Consider the following 17,222-nt stretch of genomic DNA (forward strand, 5'->3'; position numbering starts at 1 on the left):
ACTGTCTAAACTTTCCTCTGGAGCAGCTCGTTTTAACTCACAACCATCAATTAGAGCAAATGACGCAGACTTCCTCAAGACTCAACTTCATTTTCTTCTTCTGATACAAGAATATATGGAAGACCATCTCCTCCAGTTAAAGACAAAATGTTGAAGAAAATGTTGCCTTGATAAAACAATTGCCATGTTAAGTCATAACTATGAGATACAGTCAAATGTTGACTTTGTATATCATAATTTCTTATTTTTATCTCATAATTATGTCTAACCTAGGAAATATTTTTAAATCAATCTTAGTTTTCATCTTTGTTTTTCCTTAACTGGCCCATTTCCACCAGTTAAAAAAAATAAATTGAGGAAAACTTTGCCTTGATAAGAAAACATTTTCCATGTTAAGTCATAATTATGAGATAATCATTTTGACTATCTCATAATTTCGACTTTGTATTTCAGTTTATTGACTTTTTACCTCATAATTTTGCCTTTTATCCCATATTGATGAGTTTTTATCTCATTATTTCTTCTTCTATCTCTTATTTATGATTATATCTTTTATAATTTTGACATTTTATTCCATATTTGACTTCCAAGGGAAATATATTTTCCATCAAGCTTAGTTTTAGCTTAGTCTCAAGCTTACTTTTTTTCCCTTTAATTGGCAGAAACAGGCTTCTATAAGAATGACCTTTTGTCACGTTTTTAATAATGTGTCCTCTTCTCTGAAATGAGCCACTCTTCTTAAACCTGACTGAAGTTTAAATGGTTCCGCCCTGACTGAAGCTCTGTCCTGTCCCTCTCTGACCTTCCTGCCCTGCAGGCTGGAAGTGAGGCCTGTTGTGGTTCTGGTGAAAACACGTGTAAACACCTGAGGAGCTGAAGGGCCCATCAGAGCCTTTCTGCAGAGAGGCTACAAATGAGCGCGGGGACGCTTCTCAGCGGGGAGTCCGCTCGACTTCACAGCTTCCGAATCGCCCTTTTCTCACCTAATGAGGACACTCACAGGGCCGCTGATAAGACTGGAGACAAAGGGTTGTTTAATGGAGTGGGGGTGGCCTGGAAGAAAAGATTTTTAAGCCAGACAGAGCTCATCTGTACAGGCAACCAGTGGTCGCAGTTTGGGTTAAAAAGGGATTTTACGCACAAAACTTTTACGCACACGGAGCGCAGCTGTAAACGCTCAGTGTCGGTTGTATATCTGGCGCTGTGAGGCGGATCGTTCTCTGCCCGTCGCCCCGAAGACACTCAGCCGGTGTGTGTGTGACCTGAGGCCCGGTGTTCGCCTCCTCAGACGTTGGGTAGAAAATGGAGTGTGTGCCTTTAAGGCGCCCGACTGCCTGTCGCTTTCTGCTGCGGAGAGACTGACGCCCTCTGGACACAGTGGACACTTGAGCGGCGGCAGAGAGAACACCATCCTGGAGGAGTTCAAAGAGAAAACAGCCACACTCCCTCTGGAAAAGAAAAGTTAGGAGCTCGTTAACAGCGTTGTGGTGAGTTTGAAACCCCTCCTGTCTTTATTATTTCGCCGTTTTCTGCCGTTCTCGATTCCTCTCGTGGCTGCGTGCGAGTGAAACAAAGTTGGAGCGATGAGCAGAAAGGAGGTGAAGAAACGCGTTCACGAGTGAGGGAGCTAATGTCCCTCACATGTTTTCTCCCCCGTCATGTGAAGTGGAACAATGTGCAGCAAAGTGGTGAAGTGTAAGAGCAGAGGGACGGGATTAGACGGCGTGCGAAGGCGCCACACTTGGAGAAAAACTAGGTGAAGGGAGCTGATGTTGCCAGATGTGTGTGTGTGTGTGTGTGTGTGTGCGTGTGTTGTTATTCCACAGTAACGTGAGCGAGAGCTGGCTTTGAATGAAATGTGACGCAGGCCTTTTTTTTTTCTTTTTTTTTTTTAGAAAAGTGATGCTTACATGTCAGTTTGACAAAGTTTTAAACGCATTTCCTTTTTTGCTGCACTTTCTAAGTTTTGGCACCTACATTTAGATTTCACATCCTGTGTCCTGGGAGCACAGGTAAACACACATCATTCACTTTTGTTCTTGAGATCAAAATGCACTCAAATTCCTCAGGATTTAAAGAAAGACAGTTAAATTTGGCTAAAAAAACAGTTTTATTTGCCTCCAGTTATCTTCTCTCCAGCTCTCCTGGAATGTCAGTGATGACCTTCTCGTTTATTTGTCTTTGAGGTCCTGTCCCTGTGTCTCGTGTTGATGTAGGTGTTTCCAGTGCCGTGCTGGTGAGCCGTCAGGATGAGGCCTGGTCAGCTGATCCTCCCCACCGCCGCCGCCGCCGCTCTCCTCTTCCTCCTATCAGGCCTGTCTCTGACCTCTGGCTGCAACAAAGCCCTCTGCGCGAGCGACGTCAGCAAGTGTCTCATCCAGGTAAAGCACATCAAGGTTTCCACGCTCTAAACACACTTTCTCTGGGAGCGTTTCATGCTGACTGTTGGATTTGCACAAGTCTAACCCACTGTCGAAGAAATCAAGACATGCTCCTCTGATCTGTGGCAGAAATCCCTTTTCAAGCTTTAAATTTGGGATATTCTCTGTGGAGTTCTGTTTGTCGGTGTTAAACGACTAGTAAACCACACAGAAATGTGGTTTCGATCTTCAAAAATCTCTCAAGGCTGTTGTAAAAATGCACACAAACTTGCGTTCACTGCCCACAAACAAGGGTCACCTCGCTGACGTTACTTTCTGATCACAGACAGGTATTGTAATCGTATGAGTGCCGAACTTAACTGAGCTTTTCTGTGGGAAATGTCTGTGAGAGCGCAGCCAAGTTCAAGCTTTTCATCCTACAGTGCTACAGCTGTTTTGTGTAAACGAAGACTGTTGTTTCTCCTGACAAGAACATAAATTTAATGTCGTCTGAGGCGGCAGTCGAGTTCGAGTCGAAGAAGTCGAACCCGAAACTTGTTTTAATAACATTTAAATTGGACTTAAACTGGCAGGACAGACATTCCTTCGACTGGTGGATAAAGCAAATATGTGACAGCCGCTTTCGTGCAAATACTTCACATCAGAACAAATATCCTGCAGGAGCCAAATTCAAGTTAGATTCGGCCCGTGTCCTGATGGAGATCTGGACCCGAGAACAAAGATGGAATCTGTTGTGAAGAATGCAGATGCATTCCTTCGATAAGCCAAGTGAAGTCTGGAGTGAAAGCGAGCAGCGGAGCAGCAGAGATGTGAGTCTGCCCAGCGTCATGCACACCTGCTCTCTACCTGTCTGACTCCTGCAGGTCAGTTTCAGGGCAGAATCGCTGCCTAGGTCTTTAATTTATGTGAAGTTTCCTTTTTTTTGGCTCTACCCTCTTAAGTTCACCTCGACCGCTCTGACGTTTGACTTCTGTTGACTCTCTGCCGTCACTTCCGTTGTGTCATTTTTTCCGTCACGTCTGACTCCCGGTGGGTGAGGGGCCCAACGTTTACACAAATTCCGTCATACATACTTGTTATTTTGAGGGAAAACATGAAGAGAAGTGTCGGCCTGTCGTTCCAACACCTGTCAGGACAAATTTGAGCTGCTGCTCTTCGTGTGTGTGTGTGTGTGTGTGTGTGTGTGTGTGTGTGTGTGTGACCTGCGGTGTGTTAAGCGGCCCTGCCTCTCCCATTAACATCTTTTAAAACACTGTATTTAACCTCCGTGGCCATTTCGCCTGCGTGACCTCTGTGACTGCGTGAGCGAGCTGCAGGTATTTTCTGCAGGTAGTTGAGGTACATCGTGTTCTTGGCGCAGGTAGTTGAGCTTTTTATGCAAATAAAGATGTTTTTAAATTGGAGAAGAGATGTGAAAAACTGCACAGAACAGTAGGTCGATTAATTCCATCGTCTGACAGTAACAATGACTTTTCCAGGATTATCTTGTGGCGTTCATTGAGGTCCCTGCTCAGAATAGAACTGGAGATGTTTCCTATTATACAGTGTGTGTTGAAGGTGCACATGCAACAGTAATTGACCTGATATCGCCGTGTTGGTGTTGTTCCTGGGCTATCATTAAAACTGACCAATCACGTTGTTGTGACATCACAACTTTGCGACTCGTGTTGTAGTCGTTCCTGGAACATCTGCACTGGAGCAGAATGAGTTGAGCTCTGGACTATTTTCCTTTTTGTTTGTTTTTTTCAGTTTTCAGTCGCTGTTTAGTTTTTTAGGTTTAGGCAACAGAAGTACTCGGTTAGGTTCAGGAAAAGATGGTTTGGGTTAATGACACCCCTTCATAATGTTAAAAAAATGCATTTTTATGTACTTTTTTCTGGGTCGCAATGCCGTGACATTACAAAAAGGCTGTTGGCCAGTTTCTATGATGGTCCAGGAACAACACCAATCCCTCTTTACCCGGTGGGTACACCATCCTTGTTCCTGTTCATAACTGGACAAAGAAAACGTCACGGGTAACTCGCCTCACAGCAGCCATGAGCAGCACATGCAGTACACGAGCACTTAAAGCGTAAACAAACCACATCGACCTCTCGAGTTTCCAAGTTGTGTTATTGTTGGCGCCGCTGTCCCAAAAACAACAGGATTGTTTCCGTTTTCGTCAGAGGAGCAACCCAGGACAAAACACAAGTTTCTTCAATCATTGAGTCGACAATAGAGACTATAGAGCAGATGGTGCGAGGCTGCCAGCCCGACTCAATCTCCTTTCCTGGTAAATTTCGTGCCCAGTGGCCGGTGAAACACGGTGAAAGTGAGGTTTACAGGTAACCAGTCTAAGGGCTGCTGGTGTCATCCTGCCATAACCATCACCTTTTGTAATCAACGTTGACTAATAATGACATGTTAAAGCAAAAAACACAAAACTGAAACTGAAACCATCAAACAAAGAACGAAAAACCTTCAAATAAGAGACCAAACGACAGATACGTGTAATCTGCACCTTTACAAACACAGTCATGTGAGTTGCAGAGGACATTTTCTGCACCTTACCTTAAAATTCTTGTTTCATAATGTGATTTTCGAATGTCTATAACGTGCCTGGCTTTGTGTGAACCTAAAAATATAAGAAAAATGCACAATTTTGCTGTAAAAGTGCTTAATCTCAATCTTCACAGGAAATAAATTCTCTTGAGGCCTTTTTTTTTTATTTTTAGAGACTACAGACTGCTTTTTCCAGCATTTTTTGGCACAGACTTGTTGCTACCAAACCACCAACTTCTGTTCCTCCTGGGTTCAGTTCAGTTTCTGTAAAATTCAAACCTCCTGTGATCTGCAGAATTCGCAGCTCTGCTTGTTCCTCTTTACTTCCAGGTGGCTTATTTTTGCCTGATGTGTCATTGCTCGGGACAACAAAGCTCTGTAGCTTCCGCGACCCCGCCGACACCAACTCGCTAGCTGTCAGAGGCGAGAGCACTGGTGCGTGTGCCGTGAAGGAGAAACTTTTCCGCCTCGAGCCCCTCTGTAGAAGCTCCATGTTGCCAGTGATTAGTGGGATCTGCTGTCCGACGCTCGCTTTTACGCTCTGCTGCCATCTCAAGTCATTTGTCTGAATTCCCCAAAAACCTCTGAGGGTGGGAGAACATGAGAGGAGGAGAAGGGAGGGAGGGAGGGAGTGGGGGGAGGCTAAGGTCAGGAGGAGGTGTGTATGTCTGTGGGGGGAGGTTGGTTGAGGCAAATATACAGTTGGGAAAGATTCACAAGCCACAGCTCTGTCCAGACCGGGCTGTTTAGCAGGGTGTGGCTGCAGATTTCAAAGTTAACACACAGCAGCGGTCGCTCGGGAGGACGAGGCAGCACATGTTCACTTTCTCTCCAGAGTCCTTTTGTCTCGCTGCAGCCGAGTTTTGACTGATTACAGCAGCGCCCACCCCCCCCGAGAGAGAGGCAAGGGGAGCCTAATGAGGGATCTTGAAGTCGTCGAGATAACCTCACTCGTTTCAGTGAGGCCATTGTTGTTTGTAGGGTTGCAACAACCGATTGTTACGATTGTTTCTTGTGTAAAATGTCAGAAAGGTGACATCCTCTAATTGCTTCTTTGTCCGACCGTGTCATACAAGACAAAGAAAAGCAACAAAAGTCTCCCATCTGAGAAGTTGGAACAAGAAAAAGCTGTGTTTATGCTTCCACTTCAGTCTTTAAGGTTTTCTGCATGATTTCATGGCTGTTGAAAAATAGTTTGTGTTTGGAAGCTGTGCAAATATGCTTTCTTGACAAAGTTGGATGAGACCAGTACCAGTACCACTCAAATGTTAAGCTGGATCCAGGAGCCAGTAAACTCAGCTTGATCAACAGGCAGCAAGGAAAAACCAGCTAGCCTGGATCTGTGCAGAGTATACCTACAGTCCAGGCAACTCTAAAGCTAATTTATTAACGCATTAGATCTTGTTTGTCATTGTAAAAATGACAGCTTGTAGTTTATTGGGTACCATTTCTTGACATCCAACAGTTTATCCGTCCATTAAGACGACAGGAAGTCACAGCGCTGTTGTCCGTTAAGAAACAGCTAAAAGTTGTATGTTTTTGCATTATATTTTATGCATGGATTTAAACAAACAAACTAAAGCAGTCATATACACATATCAACGACATATGTATTTATTTAAAGGGACAGAGGTGGACAGAGGAGATCCAAGCTAGCCGTGTCTCCCTGCTTCCAGTCGTCATGCTAAGCTAAGCAAACGACTCTCTGGGTCCAGGCCCATGTCCATTATAGCCACTTATTTTTATTGAAATGGTTTTTAAAAGTAATTTATTTCTTATTTGTGAAATAAGAGGGTTCTTCCCGTGGGGCAGCTGTTTAGTTTTTATAATTCTACCTTTTGAGAGTCATAATTACTCACGGGATCAGGTCGTGATCAGAGGGTTGGGGATTGAGAGGCTGGTGATTAAGTGAACTGTGTGTGGTTTTTGCAATCCCTCACTGGTGAGTCATCGGAGAGTCTTTTATCATCGCCGAGACTGTTTACGTGCAGGAGATGGCCGCTGAGAAGATATAAAGGAGGAGCTGGGGGAGAGGAAAAAAGAAGAAAAATGGAAAAGAAAGCAAAAGGGAAGAGAGAAAGGCAGCATGACGAAGAGTTTAAAAAGGAGGAGGGAGGGGAGACTGACGGGGAAAGAAGCGAGGGAGAAAGGGAGGGGAGGAGGGGGAAAGTGTTGTTGGGGGAGCAGCAGCAGCCATGTTCTGTTCTCCAGGTGTTTTCTTCTCCCTCCCTCCGTTTCTCCCCCCTCCTGCCTCCCTCATCGCGGTGACCTTGACTGAGAGGAATGTGCTCCCTGTTCTGTGTCAGGAGAGAACAGAGGGGGGGAGGAAGAGGAACTCCTCTGGCAGTCTCACCCACTTTTCAATCCCACCTACACGTTTTAGTTTCCTCCACTGTCTCTACGTACGTCCCCGGAGACAAACCGAAGTTGAGGAATGAAGGTTTTTTTAAGCGTTTGCAGAAGAGTAATGAGGATCAGCAGAGGTTTCATGTTTTTGGATGTTTGCAGAAGCTCTCTTGTAATAATATAACTTTCCGTCTATAAAAAGCGACATGAGAAATTCTCTGCAAGAGCTTTTTTTTCTGTGTCGACAAGTCTGTGTATGAAGCATATTACACAGTTGAACCCAGTGAACCAGACCTGTATTTAAAAACTAACTAAAAACTTTACACTTGTAATAACAAAGAATGCTGCAAACCTGCAGTTTTAATCCTTGTTTCTTGTTGCACTGTTGCTTGTTTATTTTGCTCAAAGGTTTTATTCTATACTAAACAGGGGTGGAAGTAACTAATTACTTCTACTCAAATTACTGTAATTAAGTCATCTTTTTGGGCACTTGCACTTTTATGAGAATTTGTTCTGAAATTGTCTGTAATTTTACTCGTATTTAAGTATGCATTACACCATGTAATCTACTTAGTTACTTTTAAAATCACAAGTGAGTACTGTGTACAATTTGTAAATTGTCAGTAAAAGTGACTAACACTTTGTACTTTTACTTAAGTATTATTTTAATTACATTTAGTTACTTGTTACTTTGCAGATTCAGATTATTCAGTGTTTTTAACATATTAATTGTGAGGTGTTCGCAATCAGATATTGTTGTGGGTGGGACATTGTGTGAGAGGATGCTGCATCAGAGCCAAAGCAGCAGATTTTTAAATTAGTTTATTTTATCAGAAATCTGGCAGAAAAATCACCGGAAAATGCTGAATACCAGCCCGAAGATTGGCCAGGCTGATAATCAGTCTACCCCTGACTGGCTCTGAATATTTCTGAGCTAAAAATGGGAGTTCAGTAGGACTTAAAGTAGAGATGCACCAATCCAGCTGTAACAACTAACTGATTAATTGAAAAGTTGTCAACTATTAAATGAATTGGCAACTATTCTGATAACCAATGAATCGGTCTGAGTTATTTTGTAAGAAAAAGAATAAGTCCAAAAATCCAATCTCTGATTCCAGCTTCTTAAATGTGAATATTTCCTGGTTTCTTTCTTCTTCTGTGACAGTAAACTGAATATCTTTGGGTTGTGGACAAAACAAGACATTTGAGGACGTTATCGTGGGCTTTGGGAAACACTGCTGAGCAACTATTCATAGCTGTAACATCAAAGTAATGGAGTAAAATCAACAGTATTTCGCTCTGAAATGTGGTGCAGTAGAAGTGTAAAGTCGCTTAAAATGGAAAACTTAATAATGTACCTCAAATTTATACTTAAAAACAGCACTTGGTTACATCCTCTCGGTTTTACAGCCTCGCTGTAAAATGATTTGAATGCCGTGACCTTTACGTGTCAGAACCTGCTCGGTTCATGATGAAAAATCAGCGTTCAGTCTCACTGTCTTGTATTGGCTTGTGTCTGGTAATAGTTACTGTATGTGACGCAAACCTGCTGTTGCTCCTTCTGTTGATGTTTTAATGGTACGTCTCCTGTTTGTACAGCATGTCTACATGTTGTGTTCTGTCTGCTGAGTGATTGTGAACTCTGATGCTGCCGCTGCACCCGTCAGGCCTGCAGCTTTATGTTCAAAATGAAATCTTAATGTCTGATGAACAGTTGGATTTATTATTTTTATTTAGTTTTAGTACTGTACTCCAGCTATAAATTTTAACAAAAATGTGACTGATGCATCTTGTTGCTCTGTGTTTCAGGTGAACCCAGTTGTGTTCACTTAATTGTATTCAGCCTACTTTATAACTCGTTAATGCATTAAATTACGGACTGCAACTTGGAGCTCCAATTTATGGCGGAACTATTTATACTAACTGCGCTGCATGTACCGGTACATACATGTCAATAGAACAAGATGTGAAGTCAGGAAATGAGGCATCTGGGAACTCAAAAATAATTCATGCTGTACTGTTTTGTTTAAACATGTTTAAATTAAGGGTACCTATTCCCTCATTATGAGAAAAAATATTAATAACACCAAAAGCTTGTACTCGTAATAAAAACAGGACTGTAATTTGAAAGAATTATGCTGTATGTTGTGGGCCGTAATCTTAAAATAAGAAAAAAAACTCACTCCACTGAACTGTTGACATGTTTCAGTCTGCCACAAAATATGATTAATTACTTTGGTTTGCTGTAAAACCTAAGATCAGAAGAAAAGACATGTATGTTAAAAGTAAATATTGTTCAAATTTTCAATTATTATTAAACTGAATATTGTTATTGACCAAACAACCAACAGATCACTTGACAATGAAGATAATTGTCCGAAAACACGAAAGATAACCTAATTTAGAGCCTGAAAAGACTGAAGTATAACAAGACAGTATCAGGTTGCCATGTACCGTCTCCCAAATCTGCATATCCCTTAATCAGCCGCCGTCAGACTTCTGTATTGCTGCTCATATTTGTTTTTATCAGCAATTCAAACAATGAAGGGAAGCAAAATGGTAATTCAGTCTTGTTTTGTGTCCTGCAGGAGCTGTGCCAGTGTCGTCCGTCTGATGGGAACTGTTCGTGCTGTAAAGAGTGCATGCTGTGTCTCGGGAACCTTTGGGAAGAGTGCTGCGACTGCGTGGGTGAGTGCAGCGTCTCATCTATTAGCGCCACATTTTACAGCCGACCACGAGTTAGTCAGCATATTATTTTGGGTTTGGAAAAACTTTACGGCTTAGCCCACGCTCCTCGTTTAAACAGACTCACAGTGACTGAGCAGGTTGAAACAGGCAATTCAGCAAGACACATGGCTGGAGATGGACATGTGTAAAACAGATCAGTGCCAGTAGAGATTATCTTGGAGTTGTATATCTGTGAATCTGTCTGGTTTGCATTGGACAGTTGAATTTAAACGTTTGAAAGGCACAATGTACAGTGAAACAACAGGAAAGACATTACATTTGATGTCAATGCAGAAGTGCTTTAAATCTGCATTCTCTCTAACGACCAGGAGGGGGCAACACCACTGGTTTCAAAAAGAAGCTTATGAGAAAATGACCCTATTTCTAACTTGATTTATTACCTCAGTCAACAGTTTTGCTTTAGGGTGTGGCTCAACCCTACCCATTTATCATGTAAAAACAGCATATAGATATTCAATTAATGTTTAAATATATCACTTCATGTCACATTTTAAAAATTAATTAATGACTAAATTTATTTTTAAGATTATTTTTGGGGTCATTAAATGGCATATTTATTTATTTATCTATTTATTTATGTATGATTTTGGCAGTTTCAGTCCTCCATATTAATCCGTATAAAGTATTTAACTATTTTAACTCCTCTTTTGAAGATGCATTTGTGTTTTACTATATTGTCATTCATTAGCTCTGTTTATGCCAGCCTCCACTTTTTATTGTCCGCAGGAGGAGTTACACACTTATATCTGCCTACAACTCCATTATCGTGGGTTCAATCAAACATTATATAGATGTAGTGTATAAAAAAAATACACTAAATGTGGCATTTACAGTGAAGTGTTACCACATTAAAGAAAACAGACGTAAAACTAATGTACAGTGAGTGAATGCAGCTGTGATATATCAGTAATATAACTATGATTTGTACAGTACAGACAGAACATGTTTATACAGTGGAATGACTTTGGGCATTACACACAGGTAATAAAGTTAAGTACAGTGAAGTATTACAGCAGACAATGAGCCCTCTAATGAATCATACTGTGAATATAACATTAAATGATTCTGGCACTAATCACTCTCCATACATGTGACACTTGAGTTATATCTCAGTCTTGTTAATCTCTCCGTCGCCCTGCTGCCGAGCACTTTCTCCCTGTGAAAAATGAGACCGCGGCTGTAATGCACTTGACAGCTGAGAAGCTCGCCGCTTTAAAAAGGAGCCGGTTTGTTCAGAGTGTTTCTGCTCTGATACAAGATGAGTGTGAGGTGAGCCAAGCCAGATACTGGAGGTGCCTCTGAGAAGGGACCTCGTGGAGGTTAATGCAAAGCAGAGCCAAGAGGAGCACTGTTTATCAGAGCGGAGGAAATTAAAGTAATACTGTCGCTGCTGAGGAGCTGTTGCACATGTGGACAGGAAGTCTCAAGGTTTTCCTGAAGATCAAAGGATGAAGAAGCCGGAAGAGAGAGGGGACGAGGAGGTCGAGCAGCTCAGATGAACTTTGACTTTCAGCCTCCTACCGAGGTGCGGTGGGGGTGTAACCCCCAGCAAGATCCAAAACAACCGGATTTGTGCAACAAGGAAACTTCTGGCTGGTTAACTGCTTCGGACCTGCAGGGGCAGAGTCAGACGCCGGGGCACAGATTCAATTATTTGAGGGCTCATTTGTAAAGTGAGTAAACGTGTGTTCAGTGTGTCAAATTTAAAGACCTGGTTCTTAGATTATGACACAATGAGCCCTGGACAGTGGACACGGACGTGTAAAGCCCCTGAGCCCTGCGATAAAGGAGCTACAAAAGAGCTTTTTCTATTAATTAATTATTAATTTTGTTTCTCTTGGTGGATGTTTTTGTACATCTCATTTTGCGTATTGTGGGTAATTTGTGCAGCTTATGTAATTTCCGTCTCTTCTAGTCATTTTAAGTTTCTTTGCAGTAATTTTGTGTGTCTTTGTAGTCCTTTTGCATTTTTTGTAGTCAACTTGCCTATATCTCTGGCTGTTTTACATGTCATTGTCGCCCCTCTGCACCTCTTTGTGGTCGTTCTGCATCTTTTTGTTTTTCTATTGTTTCATTTCCTGTTATGCCTTTCTATTTTTATTGGTAATTATTTTAGTGTTGTGTCTCATTCTGGTTATTTTGCTTTTCTTTTCATTCATAGTGTCTTTGTATCTCTTTATATCTCTTTGTATCCCTTATAGTTCTTTTTGCTTCTCTTGTGCTTGTTTTTAGTCTCTTGGTAGTCATTTCATTAACTTTCCAACAAGAAATGTTAATCATCACTTCATACAGAGTCTCTGGTCCAGGGGCCCCTGGTCCTGTATCTGACTCAGGTATAGGGGAGGCACCATTGTGAAACCTTTGCTACCATTCTGGCCCCACCCTTGCAAAGCAGTATTCTTTCAGAGCAGCTTTGACAGACCGATATTGCTGTACGCGCTGACAAGGAGGCTTTATTAAAGCTCTTTCATGTGGAACCCAAATACAAATATGTGACACAGAGTGCTGAACTTGCTGCTGCTGCTGCTGTTGCTGCTGCTGCTGCTGCAGCACAGATGTTGTGGTGGAGTTTTTTCTCTCAGACAAGCCTTTTTACAATACACTGAGGATAGCCTGTAGCTTTAAGCAAGTATTTCTCATTTATCTGTTTTTATTTTTTCTTACAGCGCTAGCCCTTATGACCACTTTTAGTAAGTTTCCACTCTAAACATGTTATCTGTGCCAAACGCTTGCTACTTTGAAGTGTGTGTCTGCGAGTGGTTAGTGCAGCCCAGTGGAGGAGCGTTGGGGAGAGGACAGTTTGTATTTTAAAAAGAAGGGAGGAGGAGGGAGGGAGGACCCAAGTGTAAGCTTTATCTAAAACAGCTGCTCTGGCTCAGCTTTTAGCATTGGTCTGTAATCCAATTCCTCTGTCAAACTCCATTCCCCATTAAATGATTTACCCATTAGCTATAATTCACTTTGACTCATTTAAAGGGTTAGGAAGATCATATCTGAGGATGTGGGGACTTTGTCAGGCGATTACTACTGTATTTGGAAATTAAATGAAGTGTTAAAAGGACCTTAATTGAGACGAGATACTCTTGACAGCCGTGCGGTTTTACAGAACCACCCCTGTGAGTTGAAATCATGTGTGAAACTATTTAACGGTTAAATGTGTCTATTTTGAGTCAAAGTATGATACGCGAATTAACTCATTAAAGAGCCAGTTCATCCAATTCACAAAAATCACAACCTTAAGTGGTATCTAGACTTAAGTGCATATAGTTTTGGATATTTCCCCAGAATAGAGATACGTGAGTTTTCTTTATTTTTTGCGAACTGACCCTTTAATGTCCATTTTTTTAATATTAGGGATGTGCAACCCCAAGAACTACAGCGACTCTCCGGCCACGTCGAAGAGTACCGTGGAGGAGCTGCACCGTCCGATCCCCTCGCTGTTCCGCGCCCTCACAGAAGGCGACGCGCCGATCAACATGATGGTGGTGTCTTTCCCCGTCGCTGAGGAGCTCTCCCACCACGAGAACCTGGTGTCCTTCCTGGAGTCGCTCGACAACCAGCACCAGAACGTCTCCGTGCCTGGCAACAGCATCCACGCCAGCTACGACACTCAAGGTAACTCTTTAACAATCAAGTCTTCATCACAAGCTTCTCAAATCCAAATGAATCCATAAAATGAATCCAGGTAAAAGTCCCTCTGCTGTGGAAGTTTGAGTTTCACAAAAAGTTGTGGATCTCCCCCCAAATAGACGCATTAGTATTATACTTTACTACATTTATTTAGCAGTACTAGTTAATAATAACATTCCAGATTATCATTTTAAATATAAAAGACATGACGAGCTTATGAAATATGAAACGTTGACATGGATTGAACTACTGCATGGTGTACAAAGTAATTAAATCAGCTACGACCAGCTATGAGCTACAGCAACATTAAAAAGCTTGTTTAATCATTATGATAATGATCCTATAATATAATAAATATTGATATAGCACTGGCAGGAGCCATACTGCTGCATGTATAGCACTTCAGCTACCTTTGCGTTTCTGTCTTCCTCCACTGCTCATTACTATGTTACATGAACAAGGATGTGTCCAGAATAAACAAAGCACGGCCCAAAGCCCAATGACTCCTGAGAAAAGGGACAAAATCCTGAAAGAAACTTTAAAAATAAAAAATCTGTTAATAATTTAAACAATTTATCAGATAGAAGTCCAAACAGAAGCTTGTTTCGGCTTCTTAATGGTGAGGATTTGCTGCTTTTCTCTGTTTTATATTACTGCAAATGAAGTATCTCTTAGTTTAAGACTATTGGTCAGACTTTTGGCATTGTTGTTAAAGGAACCTGAAGTCATACTTGAGGAAAAGTCAAGTTATCGTGTTAAAATTATACTAATTTGTTTATTTGATAGGGACAGAGTAAGTTAATGAGAATCAGCATAGAAATACACGATGTAAACATGCCAGCTTTAGCAAGAACGCTAGTCTACATCTGTAGCCCCTCGGCAGGTAACAGAAATCGTAACATTACAAATAACAATATAAAGATATACAATACACAATACAAAAATTAACAAAATACACTCCAGAGTAACTACTAACTAAAGTTACTTCTAAAATGTACAAAGTTAAAACATTTACACTACTAATATTTGTCAAGGATATTGGAATATAGATGCATAAATGTGTGTGCATGGATATGCAATAAAAGTCATAAATGAAATGAAATGTGTCGCGTTTTGGGGGACTGAAAATATTCACAAAACACAAAATAAAAATTCAGATATGTCACCGAATAAACAATCAAGTGTAACACTAAAATATCTCAGTATCCTAATTCTGAGTATCATTATGAGCCTCTTTGAACAAGTTTAAACGGGTCACCAGTGACACCGTGGTAACACATTACCAGACTTAGTAACTGTAACAATATTACAGCAAATCTTATAAGAAACGCGTTATATTATGCTGTTACTGCTTAAAGTAATATATTACTGTAAAGCGTTATCCGCAACGCTGGTTGTCACATAAATGTAATGGAGTAAAAAGTACAATATTTGCCTCCAAAGTGGAGTGGAAAACAAAAAACAAATACTCAAGTAAAGTACAAGTACCACACAATTATACTTAAGCACAGTACTTGAGTACTTCTACTTAGTAACATTCCATCACTGACTATTGTGATGGTAATTTTAAGACAGATTAACAATAATTGTTGGTCACAGCTCTATTGGAGAGAAATCATTCAGTGTTCGTGACAGACCTGAATCAAGAAAGTGTGGTTCGTCACCAAGCGTTAGATAATAATAATTTGTTGCCTCGTGTTGGTTTCAAGCTTTTGTAGAGTGCTTGTGCTGAAAGTTTTTCAATAAGTAACACTACTTAAAAGAAAGCACGTTTTGCTCACATGCTTTATTACATAGTGTTCTGGTCCTGTCAGGTCCAGTCACATTTTTCATTTGTATTTCTGCACGCTCACTAAGAGCCGTGGTAATAAAATCAGGCCCAACCCAGAGCTGAAGTCGACTACAAAGTCTTGAATTAAGACCAGCTCGGGTTTGGTCAGGTTTCAGAGGCCAAAACGACCTCTCGTTTCGGGAATTGTAACTAAAAGTGTTGCTCTGTTGCCATTTTTTAATTCTCACTTGTGGCTGTTTTGGCTGTCTACCTCTAAGCCAATACTATTTGCTATAAAGACACACTCATAATAGGTTCGTTCCCACAGAGCCGAGCAGTTAACTCATTAAGCTCACCAAAACATATGGTCGCACTTAGCTGCAGCAAATTAATTTCACCCCTCCTGTAAAAGTAGGAACATTGAGGGTTAAAGGTAATTACTTTAAAATGGTGCTTGTTTTTACACTGGATCTGTGACTCACGCCTTTCTCTTCGCCTGTCCTGTTTTAATTCCAGAAAACATGTGCACGGTGGTCTACTTCGACGACTGCGTGTCTATCCGTCAGTGTAAACAATACTGTGAGTCAATGGGAGGATCCAAGTACCGCTGGTTTCACAACGCCTGCTGCCAGTGCATCGGACCTGAGTGCGTGGACTACGGCAGCAAGGCTGTGAAGTGCATGAACTGTCTCTTCTGAAGTGCGGGCACACATTGGTACCAAATGTCTGGGCCAAACCAGAGGACTGAGGGCAGAGGAAACTATGACTGTTATGTGATAGCATTCCTCAGTTACCTTGTAAAATACCCCCCACACCCCTCCTCCTACCCCCGCAAATTGTTTTTATTCTGCTGTTATGTTTCACTGTATATTTTTAGATATGTTTTCCATAGTGTTTTTTACTAGAGGTGTATATGAATAATGTATTTTTACAATTATGGTCTGCTAAATCCCAGTCTCATGCCAAATAAAAGTTTGGTGACATGGATTGTTTTGTCTGATTTTAAAATATTTTCTTCCCTTCAGTATAGTGTGAAAAGTGCATAGCATGAGTGGAATAGTAAATGTTGGTGGTGTTCCTGCTCTAATCTTAGCCTAGTGTTGCCAGAGTCAGGAAACGCATCATTTCCTGGGGAAACAAAGTTGTTATTATACCATTCTGGTCCACAGGTGTTCCAGTGCTCAGTGACCGTCTCATGCGAGCGGAGGGGAAAGGGAACGTTTACCGATGCCAATCTCTCACCGCCACACACAAATGCTCTTTGTAAAGCCGGTGCATTTTCAAAAGGCAGCAGGGTGCCCTATCACTGATTCTGTTCCCAATTGGCATGCAACAGCAGTTTGCACAGACTAATGTACCAGACGAACAATGAGACCTTGTTTGTCTGTTTTTATGATATTGAATCACGACCTCAATTCGCCATTGCAGCTGTGGGTTTGGAGCGGACGGTGCCAACAAAGATCAGAGGCCTAATGTGTTGCATATGTCGGGATGACCACCAGCCCTCTTAGCACAACCGCAGCGTTTGGGAAAGTACACATGATTCAGAGTAGCAAGTGGTTTCACCAAATTTAGATTAAAGTTGCTTTTCAAAACATTGTTTGACAGTTTATTTTTACAGTTATATAACAGTGGACTTGTGTTTTAAGATCAGAGTGATACCACAGCCTAAACATGCCTCATTAATTCCAGATCATTCTCTGACCAAAATAAAACCCTACATAGACTATACATTTGTGGTAAAATTTCCCAGGAATTGACTCATCCTCTTTCGAACCACATTTCCCAGTGTGCATCTTGGCTAC

General features: G+C 41.4%; 1 protein-coding gene across 1 annotated transcript; it reads left to right on the forward strand.

Annotated features, from left to right (window-relative positions):
* Positions 1–826: 826 nt before the first annotated feature.
* Positions 827–16,404, forward strand: twsg1a (twisted gastrulation BMP signaling modulator 1a). Its single transcript, XM_073491614.1, has 5 exons — positions 827–1,487; positions 2,217–2,381; positions 9,857–9,956; positions 13,371–13,631; positions 15,934–16,404. The coding sequence occupies exons 2-5, from the start codon at positions 2,250–2,252 to the stop codon at positions 16,113–16,115; spliced, it is 675 nt and encodes a 224-aa protein (XP_073347715.1). The 5' UTR covers positions 827–1,487; positions 2,217–2,249; the 3' UTR covers positions 16,116–16,404.
* Positions 16,405–17,222: the final 818 nt, after the last annotated feature.

The sequence above is a fragment of the Pagrus major genome, chromosome 21 (assembly GCF_040436345.1).
Source record: "Pagrus major chromosome 21, Pma_NU_1.0".
Lineage (NCBI taxonomy): Eukaryota > Metazoa > Chordata > Actinopteri > Spariformes > Sparidae > Pagrus > Pagrus major.